Here is a 21,848-nt window from a genome sequence, read left to right on the forward strand (position 1 = left end):
GTTCCAAATGGAAAATCCCACCACATGACCCTCAGTGTCTCCTACGCCACACACCTGATTCCACCTCAGCCTATTTCTTATAGTTAGAGCAGCAGTTCTACTCGGTGGGGTGGAACAGGGGGTTCCAAAATCTTTACCCTGGTGGTATTTTTGAAACTGGAGCAGTGAGGCCTGAACTGCCAGATTGGAAATGAAGGACCTTGTGGGGTGCCCAGGAACCGCATAGCCAGCGTTTATTGTGGTTGATTTCCACATGTTAAGTGGTTCTAGTTGTCATCGAACTTCCCTGCCTCTGTGATGGTTAGGCTCTGCGTCCACTGTGGCCTTCATGCAGGAACGGGGGCGGGGCGGGGTGGGGAGAAAGCTTTGCTGCTTTACTCTGGCACCTGAAAATGGTTCTCTCTCCAGCATGGAGTTGCCAGTGGGGAACTACTGAAGCAGCACACTAGAGAATCAACAGGGAGACCCCTCCATCTCCCGCCAAGCTAAACAAAGCCTCTCCTTGCACGATTCTGAATCACACTTCACCAGCTTCACTCCTCCTTCCTGGCTCAGCACAGGGCACCGCCTTCCGGGAAAGTCCTGGGTGTCAGCAAGAGAGGCAGTTGAGGAGAAATAAACTCATGTAGGAAGGGGGAGTGCCACTCAGTCATCTTTTAAGTAGAAAGGAGAAGGTCATCCGAGCCACATGGGGTCTGGGTTGGATTCTTGTTGATTCGGTCTTGCTACGACAAAGGGGCCAGCTCACCGGGTCCAACACTGGACACTGCCAACCCCATCCAGCTGACAGCCAAACACAAAGGAACGCATGCTCTGTGTACACAGACGGGTCTGCATGTCAGCATGAGCCCATTTTTAGTCCTTGCCCAGAAAGGGCGGCCTACAACACAGTAATTTAATTAAATTTGCCTCCCTCCATGCCCCACATATTTGAAGATGTTTGGGGGGAAATGAATCTGGCTAAGGAACATTACCCTGCCGCTCTGCACTGCCCCAGAGCTGAGCCACAGTACCATAAAGGGTCTCACCATCCTGAATATGGCCCAGGGCATCTGTCTGCACTGCAGGCTCTCTGGCCAAGATGACTGCTTGGCACATCTGGCAAGGCAGCCTCTGGAAGCAGTCCGTCTCCATCACAGGGACTCCCCACCCCTTATTTTGCAGCAGCCTCGGCAAAAACTAGAGCCACAGTATTAGCTCTCCCCACTGATTTTAGTGTGTAGAAGAGAGAGGCAGAATGAGAGGACTGCATCCCTCAACTGATACCACAGCCTCAGTAACAGTTATCACCCCAATTTCAGTGTTACCTCTGCCCTGGAAAATGATAGTTATTTAGGGACTTGAAATTGATTTCCCCTACTCTTACTTCCAGAGAACTTATTACCATGTTTTATATTACAAATGCTCATCAGTTTTTGTCCATTATGCCTGAGCTCAACCCATACCCATATTTCACACCCCACAGGCCTCTGCTTGCCTCCCAGCCAGCTAGCGCTTATCTTGCATTGAGTTCAGCCACTCCTCAGGAGGCACCTAAACTTTTACTTTCTCTTGTCTTCTCCCTCTTGTCCAGAATATCTGCACTGTCTTCTTATCACTTACCTCTCACCTGTCTCTCAGCCTTTTATGTCTTAGGTCAGCAGTACCATGCTTGCTGGAGAAGAGCATTCTCTTTGGTTAGCTCTCTCCCCACCAAAAGCACATTCTCCTGGCTGGCTAATCTCTCCTGTGTAATGATAGCAGCACCTCTGAGATAAAGGGAATTTCTCTGGCACAGCTTGTATCAGCACCAGCAGAACACAGGCTGTTGCTTAGGAGTGGGAATCATTAGAGTCAGACCATTATTGGAGGGGACTGGTCTCTAGGGGCGCTAGCAGAAATTACCGCTCCTTAATAGATGGAAACTCATTTACTTGAACCCCTGCCCTCCTCTTTATTTCTCTGCATTCCCCACCTCCCTTCTCTTCCTGGCTTTGAAGTTGAAAAGAGACGTAACTCCACCAATCCAAGATGGCAAATTTCTGCTAAATTGACTTGGTTAAAAGAGATCCTTGGTTGAATGAGGCTGTTCTTTTAAAATGTTTCTGTTGGGATTTCTAAACCATTGTGAGGGTGACAGGACAGATTCTAATTAAATGTGTGTGATAAAATTATAGCCAGGGCCACTTTGTTTCCCAAGAGAGTTTGTTGAGATGTTCACTGGCTTCTTAGACCCCCGTTTCAGAACAGGCCTCTGAGTCAGCTCAGGCCCTCTGAGCTTCCCAGTACCAGGGAAAGCAAGGGAGTTCCGGAAGCAGGACTCCTGACTTCTCTGCTTCTCCAACGGTCCTCTTGACCTTGAATGGACCTCTGACATGATTTAGCTTCTGCAAGCCTTCCCCACACAGGGATACATGTTTTTTTTTGTTTGTTTGTTTTGTTTTTAATATATTTTTTATTGATTTCAGAGAGGAAGGGAAAGGGATAGAGAGATAGAAACATAAATGATGAGAGAAAAATCATTGATCAGCTGCCTTCTGCACACCCCCTACTGGGGGTCAAACCCGCAACTGGGGCATGTGCCCTTGACTAGAATTGAACCTGGGGTCCTTCAGTCCACAGGCCGAGGCTCTATCCACTGAGCCAGACCAACTAGGCCTATTATTATTTTTTAAACCTCACTCAAGGATATTTTTCCATTGATTTTTAGAAAGTGGAAGAAAGAGGGAAAGACAGAAATATTAATGTCATAGAAACACATTAACTGGTTGCCTCCTGCATGAGCCCTGACCAGGGCCAGGGCCAGGGCCAGGGAGGAGCCTGCAACCGAGGTCCGTGCCCTTGACTGGAATCGAACCTTTTTTTAAAATGTGGAGGTTTTTTTTTATTGATTTTAGAGAGAGAGGAAGGGAGAAGAATAGAGAGATAGAAACATAGATGAGATTGGTTATCTCCTGCACACCCCCTACTGGGGATTGAGCCCACAACCCAGGCATGTGTCCTGACCAGGAATCGAGCCCATGACCTCTTGGTTAATAGGACAATGCTCAATCCACTGAGCCACACGGGCCGTGCAATAACATGTTCTTTACCTTACAGCTCTTCGCTCTTGTAGGGAAGCGAAGGGCAGTGTAAGCAACAAATGCTCCTTTTAATTTATAAGATGTTTTGGGATGCCATAAGAGCTCCCATGCTCTAGAACACTTGTGGTAGAAGAGAAAGAAAACGTTGCCTGATTCCTCAGTTCTAGCTGTCTGAATAAAGTCATGAGTGGTTACCAACTGTCTCCGAGCATCAAACACAGATAAAATGCTGGTATACAAGGACTTCCCCTTCTCTTCCTCTCTCTCTGGAAGCAAACTGGACGGGATTGCACCAAATTGCAAACTCCAGGGGGCACTAATCACTTTGTAGTTTCTGTAAATGGCACCCCCTGGAGTTGTAAATCATGGTGGGACCTGCTGGTAATAGTGCTGGGTTGAGAACTCAAAGACCAGGGACTGTTCTCTGCGTCACCAGCAATGTGACACTGGGGAAGTCACCTCTCCCTGGGCTTCATTTTCCTCATAAATAAAATGAGGAGGTTCACCTAGATTTTCTGAACTAACTTGGAAGTTCCCTTCACTGTCTCCATATCTCTGAAGTTTGAAGTCACAAAACATAATTCTTTCCTCAGTGTCCATTGCTCTCCCAAGGTCGACCAGCCTTGGTAACACACCCATGATGTGAAGGTGCCTTCAGCTGACTTGATACCACTGGGAGAGCAGCTGTGGACTTAAAACAGGAATGTGGACGAGGGATTAAAGAAAGGGAAAGCTACCCTGTAGGCACAATGGCTGAAACAAGAACATGGAATAGGCCAATTACTTATTCTTCTTGTGTTCATATTTCTCTGTGTCTTCAGGACCTTTTTTCTCACACACATGTATACAGCACACCCAAAAATTGCAATTACTTCCCTTACAAGAGAAACAAAATGAAATGCAAACATGCTTTCAGATATCTCAGTCTGGCCATATCCCTCCAAGTCCCCTCTACCCATTTCTAATTTAAAAGTTGTCTTCCCTTTCCCTGGCCCCTAAGCATTCCCTTTCTTGGCACTCCCTCCTTTCTTATTCCCGACTTTCCCAATTCATCCCCTTAAAGAGATGAATTGGAAGAATATGCTGTCATGTCTGGAGGAAGCCATTGTCAATTCACACAGGCAGACACTAATAGGATAAAGTATTATCCGACTTCCTTTAAGTCCAGAAATTAAGCCTTCTTGAAATGGTAATAGATTATAACTTGTAACCACTGCAGTGGTGGGTCGCAGGAACAGGCTGTTAGTGTCTGAGGCCTCAGCTTCATTTTTGGGACTGTGCTGGGCCCATGTGAGGGATGCACTGAGCATTCCTACAAACACGCTGCACTAGCCAGGGAACTGCCTCTGCAGAGAACTGCCAATAACTCATTCAGTTCACCTACAGGGTGCAATCTGAGTGGGAGAAGCTGTCTCAGTGGTTTTAATGAACCTGGATGAGTGGGTAGGTAAAGGGCCTTGAAGACTAGGAAGAAATAGCCCGAGGCCAGGAAACCAAACTTTGCACAGGAAACAGTTAGTGTGTGAGAGCCCTTCTCAGTCATCCTTGCTGACTCATTGAGCAGGCAGAGTGACTTATCTAGTGAATAAATCACCACCAGCACAGACTTCGGGAAATCAGGGTTGAGACCTTAAAGGAACTGTTAGAGACTATAGATTAAGGACTTGCCTTGGAAGAGGAAACAGCATGAGAACTGTTGGAGTAGAGCGTCAGTCTTCTAGAATGGAATGCTCTTGCTGGATAGCCTAGGTCAGTGGTCGGCAAACTGTGGCTCATGAGCCACATGCGGCTCCCGAGCCGCGGTTTGCCGCTCTGTTGACTAATGAGTTTGCCGACCACTAGCCTAGGTCCTCTCATGGCAGACGATGGCACTTAAGCAGGGGTCAGGGGAGCTGATATGGGAATTAATTGGAGTATGCTTTTTATTAGTGGGGGTATAAGAAGGTGGGTAAGAAAGAAACAAGTGGATCAAGGACTGTTCCTTTGCTATTTAGCAATTAATCTAAACAGTAGTGATTGCTCCAGAATTGTTCCTAGGTACAGAGTGCATGGACCTGAAAGGCCAAGTACTACTTGGCTCCACATAGTCTCCACACCGGGCATTAGAGTAGCCTGTCATCTCAGTGCTGCCCTACTGTGGGCTCAAAATCTTCTCAATGGGGTAAACTAGAGAAGACAGTGCCATCCTTTCAAATGCTGCCTTTGACCAGAGAGCTTCCACTGCAGGCCTAGGCCTAGGCCTAATCTCTGATTCACTGCCAGGGTCCATGTACACTGAACTCTCAGTCATCATTATCTTTTATGGAAAAACGTGATTTATATAATGCCCTCCCTCTGGAATAATACTCTTTTTGTGGATAAAACAGTGAGTTGCATCCTCTCCTCACCCTTCATGGCTATGCCTTAATAGAAATGAGGGGGTGTTCACAGGAGCCCTGAATAAACCCATCAGGGTTAGATTATGGCCCTGATGGCCAGTTGCTTCCCCCAAAAAGTGGACAGACTCCAGTTTAAGAACAGGACTGTTGTGGGTAGGTGATATGGCCCAAATACTGATAGCAAAGCTGGCATGTGCCAGAAGATAAAACCTGTGATCATCCTAAAAGCTAATTCTAGCCTTCATTAGGAAATAGAGATGCAGTCTTTCTTAGGCTTCTCTTGGAAAGTTGATCCTCCCTACTTCTCTGTTCCATGCCATGAATTTCATACTAATAGTCCTCCCCCATCCAGGGTCCAGCCAGCCTCTTTCTTGATAGGGTAGAAGAATCTCCTTGGCGTTCCTCTTTAACTGCATTGCAGACCCTTAGCCTGTGTATCTGCCATATAGCTCCATTATGCTCTTATTTGTTCAAATGATGATTTTTTCCTGCCTTTTCTCCAATCTTTCCAATACTGCTTTAAAGCCCCAACAGCCCTTTTCTCTTCTGCCTCCTGGTGCCTCTGCCCTTCCCACCCCCACCCTTGGTAAGACCTTGGCAGAGAAACGGGTAGGTGGAGAATACTCTAGAAAGCTTACCCTCTTAGTAAGGGACCAAGGCTTCCTAGGTAGATGTGTATTATCCCAGCCTTCAGCTTGTGCACCAACGGCATCTTTCCTTTCTTCCTGCTCACCACAAGGAAAGATAATCTATTCCTAGACACAATGCCTCAGGCCACTATAGAGCTGGATTAGGGAACAGAGCACAGGGCAGTGTCTTCTAGGAAGAAAAGTACAACCTAGCTTTCCCACAGTGCTCGTGCTTATAGATGGTGCTATCCTGCTGTCCCTGACCACTGGATAATCACCTTTCCTCTCTGGAATAGCTCAATAGGCCTTTTCTCCCCCTTTGGGCGTGGATGGGATTCAAGAATAAACGTGGTGATGAGGGCTAGGCAGTTGGCCTATCCCCTTAAATATATCATTAAATAACTACCAACTATATAGCATTACTAGGTGATGTCAGGCGCTGTAATAAGTGTGATTTTTATACCTATAATTTCAATTCTCACAATAGCCTATGAAGTAGTAAGATAAATTCTAACATTATGTCCATTTTACAGATGAAGAAACAGTATTTGTCCAAAGTCACACATCTAGTAAGTGATAGAGCTAGGATTCAACCCAGGAAGACTGGCTCCAGGTCTATACTTAAAAGTGCTATGCTATATTGCTTTGCAGATATGTTTATTCCACTGATCTGTTTCTGAAGCCTTTATCCCTACTCCAAGAAGCAATTTAATTTAAAGAAAAGACAAAACAACCTTAATCCACTGCCCAAACCATTCTTCCCTCTGAGGGGAAGGGTACTTTCTGAATGGATGGAGACCAAGAGAGGTGCTTTGAGACAAAGGCTGCCTTACAGTTTAGCTGAGGCAGGATTTAGAAATGGCATGAACAGTGCCTGTATCAGCTGATGGCATAGAGCACTGAGTGCTAGCAGAGGAGATAAAATCAGACATATGTTTGGCTGTATATTCTCTCTCTCTCTATCTATCTATCTATCTCTCCTTCTCCCTTCTCCGTCTCCCCCTCTCTCTCCTCTTCTCTAATTTTAAGTCCCTGCTGCATTGTTGCAACAAAATGTGGAAGCATTAATTGTGCACTCTGGCCCCCTGAGGTAGTGGCCCACTCAGCCCTCTCCCAGTCTATTCCATCTCCACTGAGTGAAGCCAGAGCTCTACTACTAATGGCCATGGACTCTAGACCTCTTTGTTATGTTGTTCCACCTAGCACCCAGCAAGTTGCTAGCCTCAATACATGTTAAACAGCCACGATAAAGCTAGTATCTCTAGGCCTTAGAAACTAGCCTATCCACTCTACCTTCATTGAAAATAGGATGCAGCATTACACTGAAGAAAAGGCCCTGGAGCAGATTATGGGAGTAGCAACACAGCATGGCATTTAAAGAGCTAGGGCTGGGGTATAAATAATGGAGGAGAGGAGTTAAGGAGCCTGCCAAGAGTCTGATTGTTGAGCCAAATAGAAACCACTCTGCTATGGAGAACTTAACCTGATGGGTGCTTTAAAACCTCTGTCAATCCTCTACTCTGCAAAGTTTCAAGGCAGGGAGAAGGCCAAGCCCTGTGACACACTACCTTATCTACTTCACTCTTTCCCTGGCAGCAGTTACCCTCTATGGGCTCCTGTAATTTCTGTTTGCCACTGAACCTGAGAATCAGGAAGCTGTTTCATGCAATTCTGAGAATCTAGCAGCCTCCTTAGTGAGCACAGAGTTGTCTTGGGCCAGCTGTAAGGCCCCTGTGGTCAGAATTCTGGTCAGGCCTTGAGGACAGTAGAGCCAGTTCTGAAAGAGATAGAGCAGCTCTAAGAGGAAGGAGAAGAGAACACAGAGATATCTGTAAGCAGGTCCCATTTTCACTGCATATTGGACAGGAAAGAAATGTGTTCTCGCTAGCCAGGAAAGGCCCAAGTGAGAGCACATTTGGCTTGGGAGTCAAGAGACCTGGGTTTCAGTCCCTCCTCTTCCACTAACTAGCACTGTGACCTTGGATATATCTTTTAGTTTCTCTGGGGCTTGGTTTCCTTGACTGTAAAATGTGAAGGGATTAGACGAAATGATTTTTCATGGCCTTTAAAAAAAAATCTATAATGAATATTCTCTAACAGTATATAATCAGCAGTAGAGTCTTTTCTTCTAACATGTTGCTAAAACTATGCCCCTGAAGAGCTACCAACCCATGTTCCATTCTCAGGTAACAAACACTACAGTTGGACCAAGCTCTCAGATGAGTCACTTACACAGCTGCCCTTTCCGTGCTTGTGGGACTCCTCTGAAGACTTGTCCCAAGTACCTGCTGCAAAGGAGGGTTGCTGCTCTAAAAGCTGAGTGGTGCTCAGGTCTAGGAGGAGGCCCAGTGAGAAAAGGAACTACCCACCACCTTCCAGGAACCATAAGCTCAGTCCCCCCCAACTCCTCTGAAGTTTTTTTCTGAAAAGCACTTCTCGGATTCCAAGTCCTAAATTTGCTCCACCCCCACGACAAATGCATTTGTTCTTAGCGCTCTTCCCAAGGAATGTTTCAGACCCATTTTCCTACCTTTCCAATCAGACCTTTGTTGGGCCACAGACCCTTTGTTATTCCAGAGATACTGTAATTCCCTGACCATCCAAATAACTGTCAAAAAAGGAGGGGTGCCCTAACCGGTTTGGCTCAGTGGATAGAGCGTTGGCCTGCGGACTCAAGGGTCCCAGGTTCGATTCCGGTCAAGGGCATGTACCTTGGTTGCAGCCACATCCCCAGTGGGGGGTGTGCAGAAGGCAGCTGATCAATGTTTCTCTCTCATTGATGTTTCTAACTCTCTATCCCTCTCCCTTCCTCTCTGTAAAAAATCAATAAAATATATTTTAACAAAAAAAAAAAAAAAAAAAAAAAAAAAGGAGGGGTGTTAGGAAGTTTCTGAAGCAGCACCTTCCACAACTGCCTCTGAAACTGTTCTAAACAGCCTAAGTTGTGTCTTGTGGCACAAGGGAGCCATTTCTCGCTTTTTCACCTGGGCCTAGCCAAGTCCCATCTTTTACTCTGCCGCAGTTTTCTCTCTTTATTGGAGATAGGGAGCCTAGAAATGTGAGTGGCAGTTTCTGTGTGCCCAGGCATATATGCTTCCACAAAACCTGATTCCCAGAAATGGTGTATATACACCCAAGAGGATTAAGAATTGGCCCTTTCTTAGGCATTTCTTAGCCAACTGCTGCAAAGTGCTGCCTGCCTCTCTCCCTGTTCTGTGCCAGAGATATCACACCCACTCAGTCCCGATTCCCTGCATTAGTACAAATACTAGCACTGAAGAGACGCAGGGTCCCAGTTCATGCAGCCTCCCTGGACCTCATTACTTAGTAAGATTCAAGAGACAGACACCCACCACCACAATACATGTTTGACTGCTTAACACCCAGAGAACCAAAGCAACACTGCCTGTGGGAAATTTAAGCCAAACAACATTATTGCAAACCTCTTAAATCCAGGTCCCCCGGGGTCGAACTGGTGCTGCCTGAGCAGCTTCTGCTGAGGTGGCATTTACCTTTTGGCCAGGTCCCAAGAGCTGGAGCTGACCCATTTACCCTGCTTTTCCAGGGCATAAAGAATTTGGTTCTGCCCCCAACAAAGCCAGGGACTAACACACTTAGTTCATGGAAGGTGCACTAGAATTGGGGCGCTTTTATTTAAGCTAAGGAAAGGTTGTTGACAGCTTTAGCATTTCCCATACTTTAAAAAATTTAACATTGTTTTCTCCTCCCACCTTACCTCTCCCCTCCTCCCCTTCCCTTTTTTTCTTTAAATAGAAATGACTTTGTCAATGCTCATAAGAATTTATAAGTTCAGGGTCTTACTCAAGTTAACCCTTTGGGAACATTGAATTAAAAATTGAACAATATTTATTAAAATACAAAAATACACTTTTCTCACATTACAATCAGTGTTCTTTTGTTGGCATTCCCCCCCACCCACCCCACCCCCTTTCAAATCTGAACCCTTTATTTCCTTTTAAAGCTAAAATAATAAATGAAAGAAATTACAGCATTAAATGGACCAGAATAACAGAGATCTCTGCCTTCCCCACACATGCCCACCCTTTATCTTCCACCTCCTCCTGAGGTAGGCCTGGGAGAGGGAAGCCTTCCCCGCCTTGTGCTACATCCAGCAGGACTCCATGCAGAACTTACTTTTGTGTACATGTGTATCACTTGTTTTTCCTGTGGATTTCACATCTTTTGGTGAAAGGCTTCATTTTACTTTAAATGAGCCTGTGTCCTTGTTCTCTCTCCTTTTTCTTCTCTACTTGTATTCTGCCCCCACCCCATCACGACAACTAGTTGACATCAGCTGTAATAACCCCTAATGAATCAGCATTTAGAATAGTCACCAAATCACAAGCATGAGAAAAGCTTCCACTCCCCCAAGCTCCCCACTCCCAGCCTCCTCCCTCTCCACCTTAAAACAAAACCATTTTCAAAAATCATAAAATGCCATCATTGTCTACAATCATTTGTCAGATACTGGGAACAACAGGTGGACATGGCACAATGCTAATTTATGGCCTCCTGTGAATACATTCTCTCTGCTTCTGCTCTCCCTTCCCACCCCCTCTGTTGCCGCACCCACTTCAGAGGCCTTCTCCTTCTCATGGGAAACCCTGAATAGACACTTGCCTTGAACAGATTGGGTTAAGCCCAACTGCAGGAATCTGGTGCAGTGTGGAAGCATTTGACTGAGAGCTACGCCAGCTCCCTTCCTTCTCTGCTCCTTTCTGAAGCGCTCTATCAGGCAGGGCACACGTGTGTCCCAGTGCACAAACCAAGAAGACTTACCCACATGGACAGACATAAAGACTCAGCCCCTTTAAGGATTCATTTGAATTTGTGTGGTTTTCCTGTTTAAAATACATTTACAGATCTATCTTCCCCTTGGCCTTGGAAGAAAAAAAGTATTGCCTCTCAGCATTTTAGCACAGTACAAATTCTTGGTGCCTTTTTGTATTTTTTAAATAAGATAAATCTGCAGAGACAGCTCTCAGTTTAAGAAAGGTGTCTATAAGAAATGGATATTCCTGTATCATTTGAAGCATCTTCTAAAAAATGACAGATTCAGTCTATCTCCCCACCCTTCAGCAGCCCACACCCTACCTCTTTAGGGATGTTTGTTGATGTCTTACTTTGTTTTAGCTTAGCACTTTCAACCTTATACCAGAAACCCCTTCTGGCAGCATAGCAAGTTGACTTGTGGCTTCTACCCCCCACGATATTCCCAAGAACCCCACTCCCTGTTTAAATAGAACTTACAAGTTAGAAAATAGTTTTGTTTTGATTTTTTTGTTTTTAAATTTTAATATAATCTTTTCTTTTACCAGCCCATAGATTTAATATATAAGCATATACAAGAAAAAGTCTCTCCCCACTCTGTACAAAAGTTGCTGTCTTTTTGTGTGTGTGCATTCTATTGCATTTTATAAGTTTTGGGGGAGAGGGGAGTCATATTTGAGTTTCCTGTACCTTGTCCTTGGTATGGGTCTGAATTATATAAGGTTCAGATATAGTGGTGACTGTGGGGTGCAGAGAGTTCCCCAGGCTGTTTTCTGTCCAGTGGGCCCCATGTGCTGGTTTGTAGGTGTTGTAGTTAATATGGTCATGAATTGTGGGCAGCACTACTGCCCCCTCACCTGATACACCGGATGGAGCTGCTGTTGCTGCTGAGGATGCCGCTGCTGGGATGTCTTCATCAACTTGGATAATCTCAACTGTTCGGGCGGCTGTGACTGTACTCCTCTGCTGGTGCCGCTTACGAAGTTTATAGAAGACAATCAACATGGCGGCAGCTAGCAGAGTCACTGCCACGAAGCAACCAATGATGATCTTGGTGGTCTTCATGACTTCATCCAGGCTGGTCTGCATCTTGTCGTTGGTGTCTGTCGCGGGCACTGCCACCTGCTTGGGCACACGGGTGGTCTGAATGAGCACCGTGGTAGAGGTGGTATATGCCGGCTGGTAACCAGTGGACGTGGTAGGAACAAGCTTGTATTTACGTGTTGTATCCTCGGGTGATATCTCAGTGGTCTCCACTGTGACCGTGGTGAAGAAGCTATAGTTGGAGGTGTTGAGCTCGGCCGTGCTCACATTGAGGTAGGCCGAGGCGTTGGAGTTGCCTGCCACATTGGTCACCATGCATGTGTATACCCCAGTGTCTGAGAGTAGCACGTGGGAAAAGTTCAAGGTGCCATCACTGAGGACAGAGATCCGGGGGTGGCGTGAGGCATGGCTAAGCACTGTTCCATTAGGCAGCAACCACTTCACAGAGGACATAGGGGGAGTCCGACACTTAAGTTCCGCCATCCGACCCTCAGAGATATTGAGGTCCCGAGGTGCATCCATGATAAAGGGGGCAGAACACTGAAAGGAGGCCTGGTCCACCTCCACCAGGTAGCGGCCTCGCATGTGCAGGGGAGCATGACAGCGGCCACAGCAGGTAGAATTGGTGGGTATATACTCCCGAAGCCACCATGCTAGCCACAGAATGTCACAATCACAGTTCCAAGGATTGTGGTGCAGGTGCAACTCCACTAGATACCTCAGTGGAGTGAAGAGGTCATGGGGCAGAGAAGAGAGGTTATTGTGGGCCAAGTTGAGTTCCACAAGTGAGGCCAGCCCATCAAAAGCATTCCGCTCAATCAAGCTGACCTGTGAGTTCATGACCCAGAGCTTCTTGAGGGAGCTTAGGCCATGGAAGGAGCCAGGCCTGATCTCAGGGAAGTGGTTCCCTGACATCTCCAGCTCCTCCAGCCCTACCAGGGGGGTGAGATTGGGCATATCTTTAATGTTACACATGCCCAAGTTCAGGTACTTGAGGTTGAATAGCCCCTCAAAAGCCCCCTCAGAGATGTACTCCAGCTTCTTGAGCTCCCCCAAGTCCAGGCGCATGAGGGAGGGCACACGGTTGAAGGCATAAGAGGGGATGCTTTCTATGGGGTTGTTTCGCAGCCAGAGCTCCCGCAACTTGGACAGGTACTCAAAGGCCCCACTGGGGATGACTGTCAGCCAGTTGTCGAACAGCTCCAGGGTGTTGAGGCTGGCTAGGCCATTGAAGGCCCCCACCTCAATCTGTCGGATGGAGTTCCTGCCCAGCTGCAGGACCTCCAGGTGATGGAGATGTCGGAAGGTGTCGGCCTGGATCATCTGGATATTGTTTTCCATGAGGTTGAGGTACCGGGTGTTGGAGGGAATTCCCTGCGGGACCTCGGAGAGACCCCGGCGGGTGCACACCACCTTGCTGAACTGGTTACTGCACGAGCAGACAGAAGGGCAGTTCTGGGGCCCAGCGGAGGCGGCAGCAGCGATGGCTGCACACAGAATCCACACTTGCGCTGTGAGGTAGGCGACCGGGAGCAGGACGGCATTCCAGGTGTGGTGCACAGTTACCTGCCACAAGAGCTTCATGGTGTGGCACGTTCATAATTCACCATCGCCTGGGATTTTGGCTCGGAAAGGAGAACCAGCCCTACCCCGGCTTAAGTGAGCTAGGAGCGCCTCTTTCCATCTGGAGAAGGAGGTGGGGAGGGGCGATTAGAGAGACGGAGCAGATCTGCCAGAAATATCATGCCAAACTCAAGAGTGGCCCCTCGGCTACCAGCCCCCCTCAAAACTGAGACTTTGTCGCCCACTGCAGCCATCCCCACCCAATTATTCGCTGTCACCTACCTCGGAAGGAAGGCAGGGAGGAATTGGCGTGGTGTCCTTAATCGGTCTCCCAAGCTGGCCACCTCGTTCCCATTCTTACTTCTTAGTTGTAATTAACAAAAGGGGGACGTAGAGGGGGCAGGAAGGGTGGAGGGGGGAGAGGGGAGGGGGAGACAAAATGGCTTCTAGTAATTCCGGAGCCGGCTACGCCGGAGCAGCGGAGTTGAGGCGCCGGGGAGAGCTAAGGCCCGGCGGGCTATGCAGGTGCATGCTCCCCCCTCAGCCTGAGGAGCGGCGCCACAGCGCTTCCCGGCTTTGTCCTTGGACCCTGGCACCGGCTCGCACCAGCCAAGGGGGAAGCCGCTTCATCGCCGGAGTGAGCCTCCGGCGCCCCCAGCCCGCTCCCGGGCAGTCCCGGCGGGGATGCGGGGGCGCCCAGCCTCAGGCCGATCCGCTGCTGCGCTGCCCGCTCTCCTGGTGCGGCCGCTCCAGCGGCGGCTGATGCAGTCGTTAGCTCGCGGGGCTGCGAGAGTTAAGAGGCGGCGTCGCGGCTCCGGTGCCCTCCCCAGACACACACCCCCTTCTTTTCTCGCCTTTCACGGGTTAAAGAGACACAGCCTGGGCTGATTCTCCCAGTCCGCTGTCTGCTGGGCGAGGAGCGGTCATCCGTTCAGCCCCGAGAGGCAGCGGCGGGGAGGCAGCGCGGGGACCAAGTCCGAGGGCTGGAGAAGCGCTTGGCGCCGGGGCGCGCCTGCACCGCAGGCCCCTTCGGGGAGTCCGGGGGCGAGCGCGGGTCCGGCACCGGCCGCAGCGCCGGGCAGCGCGTCACCGCCCGCCGCAGCCGGGGCCCGGGCGCGCCTCCGGCCCTGGCTTCGGGCGGAGCGAACGAGTTCGGGGCTGCGACTCCCGGCGCCTTTAGTGGCTGCGCTCCCCGCGAACTGCTGCGGCGGCCCGAGCGCTGGCGGCGGCGTGAGCACCTGGGGTCGCGGCTGCGGGAAACGCTCCGAAGCCCGGGGACATGATCTCCGCTCGCTAGTGGCAGCTGTGGCGGCGGCAGCGGAGCCCCTGCGCTCGGCGCCCACTGTGTCCTCCCGCCGGGCTCGCGGTGTTGCAGGCAGCAGCCACGCAGACTGCTCTCTCATCCTTTTGTCCTTCAGTCAGAACGTGAATGTACTGCTGACGCATACTGTTCTGGGGAAGATTAGCGTGATGCAGTGCTCTTATGTATGAACAGCGCTCCCCTCCGCCGCCGCCCTCGAGGGGTTAACGCCGGCGCCTTCCAGCGCCGCCGCGCAGCCCGCTCAGCCTCCGTCCCACTTCCTCCTCTCCTCCCTCTCCTTCCCTTCCTTCCTCCCCTGCTTCCTCCGAACTCTCCCCCCACCACCACCCCCTCCCCGGACCGTTTCCTCCGCCCCCTCTGGACGAGGGGAGCGGCCGGCAAGCTGGCGGGCGGGCGAGCGGTGTGAGCGTCTAGTGAGCGGTGCGCAAGTCGCGGGCGTTCGCAGCTATTTTGGTCTGGTCGGTCGCGGGGAGCCCGAGTCGCCGCGTGGCTGTTGATAGGCTGGAGCAGGGCTGCTGCGGGAGAGACCGCCCCGCCTCCGCCCCGCACGTTGGCACCGGACACCCCCTGGCACCCGGTGAGGTGGGCTCAGGGGCCGGGAACCTGGAACGCGGTGGCCCCGCGGTGGGGCTGCTACTTGGCCAGACTCCCGCCCGGACCGCGTCATCCTCACCCCCCACCGACTGCTGACGCCCCTGGCCGAGCCGCGTACGCAGAGTTTGGAGCTGCACCAGGGGACGCGGGGGCGGCCGTGGGGACAGGAGTGGGGGGGGACAGAAGACGGGCAGCCTGAGCGGTTGCACCCTGGCCTCTCCGCCCTGCCCCTCCCTTGCAGATTTCCTCACCCCTCCTCGACTTTAGGGCTTTAAATGAGTTATAAAAGGGTTGCGGGGAGACAGTGGAAGGAAAGACCAAGTGTGGGGAGCTGGGGAATGTCAACCTGGGACAGCACTAAGGCTGGCAGAAAGGATCGAGGTGAACTCCCAGAACCCAGGGCACAATCAGTTCATTCATGTAGCCGCAGCTTCTCACTCTTCTCTGTGACCCCCTTTACCCTCCCTGCCCTAGAGGATTGGGGAAAGGTGGGGGGGGGGGCGTCTTAAACCTGCCCCATGAGCTTCACCAGCTCCTCTTCCGTGCTCAAACTTCCTGAAAGGAACTCTGCAGCAAGTTGCCCCTATTTGTAGTGAGAGGAGACCCTGGGGCATGGCACTAGACAGACCAGTGTAGAACAAGACTAGGTTAGCCGTTTTACAACCCAAAAAAGGTAACCCCTTTATTTTTGCCTAGTTATAGTGGGGCTAAGTCATTGGAAGCCAGTCTGGTATAATTTGGCCTGGGTTTCACATTGCTTTTTCTCAGGGGCTAGTCTAGACCCTTCCCCCGCAACACCGCCTCACCTTGGCAAGCTTGCTTGTTAAATCACCTGCACGTGGGCTATTGGCTTAAGAATGGGGAAGTCCTGCATTTCTCAGCTCTCCACACGATATCTCAGTATGGTTTGCTGCCAGTAACCTGAGCCTCATCCTTATATATGCTAGGGATTCTTGAAGTCCTGGCAAGTTGGATTCCCCATTATTTACCAAGACGTTTTTATTATGCATTTGCAGTCAATATGTTTCCTAGGGTCACATAGTAAGCAGTAGAGCCAGGATTTGCACTCTGGCAGAGCTCAGGTGTCTAGGAAGTGATTCCCCAGAGTTGTCTACCTATTGTTGAGAACTCAGGTTTCATCCATCCACTTTAACGCATTTACTGGGATGTTTCATGCTCTCCACTGTACTAGGGAGGGTGTGTTTTTGTTTAATCTTCACTTACCCAGGGAAGTAACTGCCATAGTTGTCTCCATTTACAGATGAAAGTACTGGGCTCAGGCAGGCAAATAATATGCTTAAGGTCATACACCCGAAAAGCAACCGTCAAGCATTTCAATTCAGTCTTCCAACCCTGAGCCCAGTGTTTCCATCACTGTAACCAAAATGTCCAACATGTCTACTCTGCATAGAGTAAATAGTGGAGGTAAAATTGTAGGAAAGACTATTAAAAAGTTCAGTGAGGAGAAATAGAACGAAGAGTGGGAGAGGAGAGAATGGGAAAATAGATCTTTTATTTAACTTGTTTCATTCACAGTAACTGATCAAGAAAAAGAATGAGAGAAATGGAAGTAAGTCTAACCCTGATAATCATAGTTAGATCCATCTGGGCTCTTTAAAAGCAGCAGGACACTACCATCTTATAGACCCAGGAAATGTAAACCTAGCCTGACGGATCTGTGGAGGAGAATCAGAAACTTGCTGCTTAGAGGTTCCTCTCCTTGTCACAGCTGGCATCAAGCTGGGAGTGCCAGAGGGTACCCTGGCCTGGATCCAGGTAGCACACTGGAGTATGGCTACCTCACCCTCCTCAGGCAAAAGAGGGTCTCTGCCTGGGCTGGTTTCCTGCCAGTGTAGGCAAACTCAGACTCCATCTGTACAGCTCCAGGCCCAGCAAATGAAAGAAGGTTCTGCCCCATAACTGTGTTGGTGGGTGAAAGGATGCGCTACCTTGGATCAAACCAGTACTTAGTAATCATGTTGTCTCCCGGTAAATATCTGTAACTAATTGATGAAAGTGAATATACCCAAGCTCTGTGCAGCCCATGGAGTTCTAGATGGGGCTGCTTTGTCCTCTTGCTGGTCAGCGAGGCTGAGAGAGCATCACAGAAGCTACAAACTAGACCGAGGAGGCTGCGGGGCCATGGCAGCACACAGCCCTTCCGAACTGAAAGTGGCACTGTAACCCCAGTATCATCTAGCCATTGTCTGTTGCTCCTCGGCCCCTGGTTTTGACTACTTCCTTGATTTGAAGTGTTGACACCAAGGAATAAAAAGAAGAGGAAGGCTTAAATTGAGATGAAGAGAAGGAAAAAATGTTGGGTTGAAAATATTTTCACTTCTGGTTCCACACAGACTGCTGTGATAAAGACAGGGAGAACTGAAGAAGGCAGCCAGTGATTGGGCAAAGCCTGCATCAATAGCTTGGTAGCAGCACTAAGATTGAGATACCTGAGTTCTAGCCCCCTTTATGCCACGGATTAGATGTGTGAGAAATCTTAAAACAGCTCTAAACCATAGTTTCTTAATTTATAAAATTAAAGAAATGGACTAAAATGTTCCTCCAGTTCTCATGGTCCATGACTTCTACCCCTTTTCAGATACGTAGCACTGTAAAGAAGGTTGATCCTTTGGGATTGTAGCCAAGTCTTGGAAATGAGCCATGAAGTTGGGAAGAGACTGCTTCCTTTAGTTTAACCTAGCCATCCACAGTGCCAAAGCAGATCAGTGTTTTCCCAGCTACTAAAAAGGCTTATAGATCACAAAATGTTAAAGCTGAACGGGACCTTGGAGATCATCTGAACTTAACCTCTAATTTTACAAATGGCATTAATGAAATCACATAGTCATAGTGACTTACCTAAAGCCACATGACTAATTAATATCAGAGACTGTCCCTTCTGAGCTCAGCCCCTGAGTCAAGATGACAGTGTATGGCTAATTGGCATTTAAACCTGGGCTTGGAAAATATTCCCAAATGCCTGTCTCCTGTGGTCTTGTATGCAGGTGCTATCATTATACTTTGCTGGGCTAGGATAAAGATGGGTCTTTGTAGCCAGCTTGCCATTCCAAGTGACTTCAGACCCATAATAAGAAATGGAAGAAAAGTTCAGCCAGGGGACTGATTCTAAGAGGACTGCCTCGCCAGCCTGATAATTGGGCTTTTAGTAAAGCCCAGGGCTAGACCACACCCAACCTTGACATGCAGCCCTGAGGCATTATCCCGAGCAGCCACTAGATGTCCATAATGTCTCACAGGGTTTGCTACGTGTGCCATCTTGGGCAGGGTACTTTCTTGCCTCCAATAGGCTTTGAGGCCCCTTAAGGTAGGCCCACCAGTGACAGGAAGATCACATTTTTCCTGTAACTCCAGTTCCTGTTTGCTGGACTGCCAAACCTTTTCCATTTTTATACTCTGTGCTGCCATTTTAGTTAAGAACAAGAAAAGAGCAAAACAGAAAAGGGATTTTGGGAAACAGGAGGAAAGAAGAAAAATAGTATGGGAATGGCTCTCCACAAAGGTAAGGAAAGATATCAATTGATTGGTGAGTTGATGACAAAGCAGTATAAGAAATGGTCTGTGTGGAAATAGTCACCTCCTCTCCTATCCAAGGCAGTGAACACATCGAGAGGGTGTGTATGTGTTTGCATCTTCCTCGTGTGTGAATACCCCTCCAGGGTCTCCTGACCACGAACTTTCTGTAAGGTTATTTTTCTTGCCTGTGATCCCAAAGTGAGGCTGTGGCTGTGCCATTACTACCCACAGTCACTAAGGGAATGGATTTTCTTCCTTGAACCTGAGGATTCAAGGCCACACAGCTGTTCTAGAAGTATTCACTCTTATTAGTGCCCTCAGAATCCACTTTTCTTTTCCCCTAAGAACTCTACTTTTTAAGGAAGGCAGAAGAAGCAGACAAAAAAATCACTCTCCCTACAGGTCCCATCCAGAGAGTAATTTTAAAAACCTCGGCAAAGAAAAGACAAGATGCTTAATGAGACTGGCAAAGAGCTATAGAATGGAAGGGCTTCTCCCTCTTCTCTAAGGCTAGTTTCCTGAGGCTTACAGTCTTTGCGGGCTGCGAGGCCTGAGTGGAGGGAGAAATCTCCCAAAACCCTCAATGCCTCCTCTTTTGGGGTAGTCAGTTTGGTGCCAGTTTTAGCCACAGTCACCTGTATGGTCACAGGGGCCTTAGGAACGTTCACCTCTGTGCTGCCATTTTAGTTAAGAACAAGAAAAGAGCAAAATAGAAAAGGGACTTTGGGAAACAGGAAAAAAAATAAGAAAAATAGTATGGGAATGGCTCTCATAGTATGGGCGCACTGGCCCATTACAGACCCTTGTGATTTATCCTTCTCTATGATTGCTTTTTTACAGCAATAACAATGGTGATGTTAAAGCAGTACTTACTGGGGAGTTGGTAGTTACTTGGCAAAGTGTCCTTACACATATTTGCTCCTCATGACAGCTCTGTGAGGTAGATATAATTAAGTTCCCCATTTTGCACATAAACTGAAGAAACTTTCTCAGGATCCCAGAACTAGTGACTATGTTAATTTCTTGAGGCTCTTGTAACATATTATCACATGTTTGGGGCTTTAATCTGGCAAGGCCACACTCTCTCCAAGGACCCCAGGGGAGAATTGGTTCTTGCCTCTTGCCTCCTCCAGTTTTTGGTGGCTGTCATCATTCCTAGACCAATCTCTGCCTCCGTGGTCATTTGACTTTTCTTCTGTCCTTTCCTCTTTGCTACTTATAAGGACACTTGTCATTAGATTTAGGGCCCACCTGGATATTTCAGGATGATGTCATCACAAGATCCTTAATTACATCTGCAGAGACCCTTTTTCCAAGGGTCTTTGGGATTAGGATGTGGATATATCTTTTGCTCATTCAGCTCGCTGCAGTGACAAAGGCAGTTTTCAATCTCAAATCTGTCTAGTGCCCGAATTCTAAACCGCTATGATGCTGTGATGTGCCACTTAAGAAGGAGAGAAAGGGAAGGGTACATCTGACAACCAGAAGGTGACTCCACATACCTGTGCTTGTTGAGGAGTGGAGGAGCCAAGTGTAAGCTGTATGGTCACAGAGTCTTCCCATTGGGAGGGATGGTATCCCTCAGCACAGCCTTAGGAAACATCACATGAGCCAAGAGAAGGGGGCAGGCTGACCAGACAAACTCTATAAATCTGTCTCCTGTTATTTTCTTTTTGCTTCTCTTGATTCCTTTTCTTGATAATTTTCTAACTATTCCTTTACATGGCCTCTAGATTTTATCCCAAAGATCTTGGGACATATAAGCATTTACCAGTAATACTACTAGAGGTACCTTTGGCATTGCTGCAAAATTTGGCTCAACTGTAACTGAGTCAGAAATGTTGAGCTTCATGCTCATTGGAGGTTAATAAAGACCTCAAGATCAGAGCCCAGCAGATTCAGAGTTATGAGTAAGAATGCTTTTTTAAGTATTTCCAACATAAATGTAAATCTGTTCTTTAATTGTGGGTCATATATACAATGTGTATAAATTTATTCATTTTGGTTGGATTTGGGGAAGCCCAAATATTTTTTATCCCCAAACTGAGTCCTATAAAATAAAGTATGTTACGGGTGGGCATTATACCATAGTGGCGGTATGAAAGTATTCTGGAGTCAGAGAAACTTGGGTCAAATACTGGTTCTGCCTCTTGGATACTATGTATGTAAGTTACTTTAAGCTTCAGATTCATGTGTAAAGTGAGATTAATTGTATTATTGGACTAGAAGTGATGAAAATCACAATCTTAAGTAGTAACAGTGGTAGTAGCTATTACTTTCTAATATGAAAACTAGTATAGAAAGGAAATACTTTATACAAAGTCAATTATTGAGAGAATCCATTTTTTATTACTTTTTTTTTTTTCTGGACTGATCTGCTCTTGATATTACGCCTAATTTAGACCTTTCAATTCTTCATTCAAGAATCAGGGTGTTTTTTGTTATTTGTTTTTAAAAATTAATTTTGAGATAATTTTAGACTTTCAGATAGTTCTAAAATAGTTCCCATGTGCCTTTCACCCAGCTTCCCCTTATGTTAACATCTTATGTAACCACAGAACATTTATTAAAAACGAAGAAATTAACCTATTCAAGACATGGATTTTTTACTTTTGCCCTCTACAGTCTATTCCCCACAGACACCAAAGTGACCTTTGTGACATTATATCAGGTGATGTTATTGGTTTGCTTATAACGCTCCTTTGTCTTCCCTTCATAATTCAAATAATAACGAAATCACTTACCATGAACCATAGGCCCTAAGCCATCATGCCTTTCTTGTACATGTATGTCCTCATATTTTATCATCGTCTTTATTTCCTGCACTTCAACTATACTGCTCTTCTTTTTCTCTTACAATACTTTCAAGCTGGTTCACCACATTAGGGCCTTTGCTCTCCCCTCTACCTGGAATGTTCTTCCCCCACATCTT

The 21,848-nt window shown here is 47.8% G+C and overlaps 2 protein-coding genes across 4 annotated transcripts in view; one reads left to right on the top strand and one right to left on the bottom strand.

Moving 5' to 3' along the window:
- Nucleotides 1–14,558, bottom strand: part of LRRC4 (leucine rich repeat containing 4) — a 146,878-nt gene extending 132,320 nt beyond the window's left edge. For 2 of the 3 annotated variants that reach the window (XM_080663512.1, XM_080663513.1), the window contains exons 1-2: nt 13,750–13,886; nt 11,718–13,588 (exon numbers count right to left, since the gene is read on the bottom strand). In XM_080663512.1, coding sequence (XP_080519638.1) covers nt 11,718–13,488 — 1,771 coding nt within the window. In that variant the 5' untranslated portion in view covers nt 13,489–13,588; nt 13,750–13,886. Of the gene's footprint in view, nt 1–10,340; nt 13,589–13,749 lie in introns of those variants that run through there. The other variant, XM_080663511.1, reaches the window with a different exon arrangement.
- The window catches only part of SND1 (staphylococcal nuclease and tudor domain containing 1), a 495,060-nt gene that overhangs the window by 416,566 nt on the left and 56,646 nt on the right, over nt 1–21,848 (top strand). The gene's annotated exons all lie outside the window — the stretch shown is intronic.

The sequence above is a fragment of the Plecotus auritus genome (assembly GCF_963455305.1).
Source record: "Plecotus auritus genome assembly, chromosome: 4".
In the NCBI taxonomy this organism is placed as follows: domain Eukaryota; kingdom Metazoa; phylum Chordata; class Mammalia; order Chiroptera; family Vespertilionidae; genus Plecotus; species Plecotus auritus.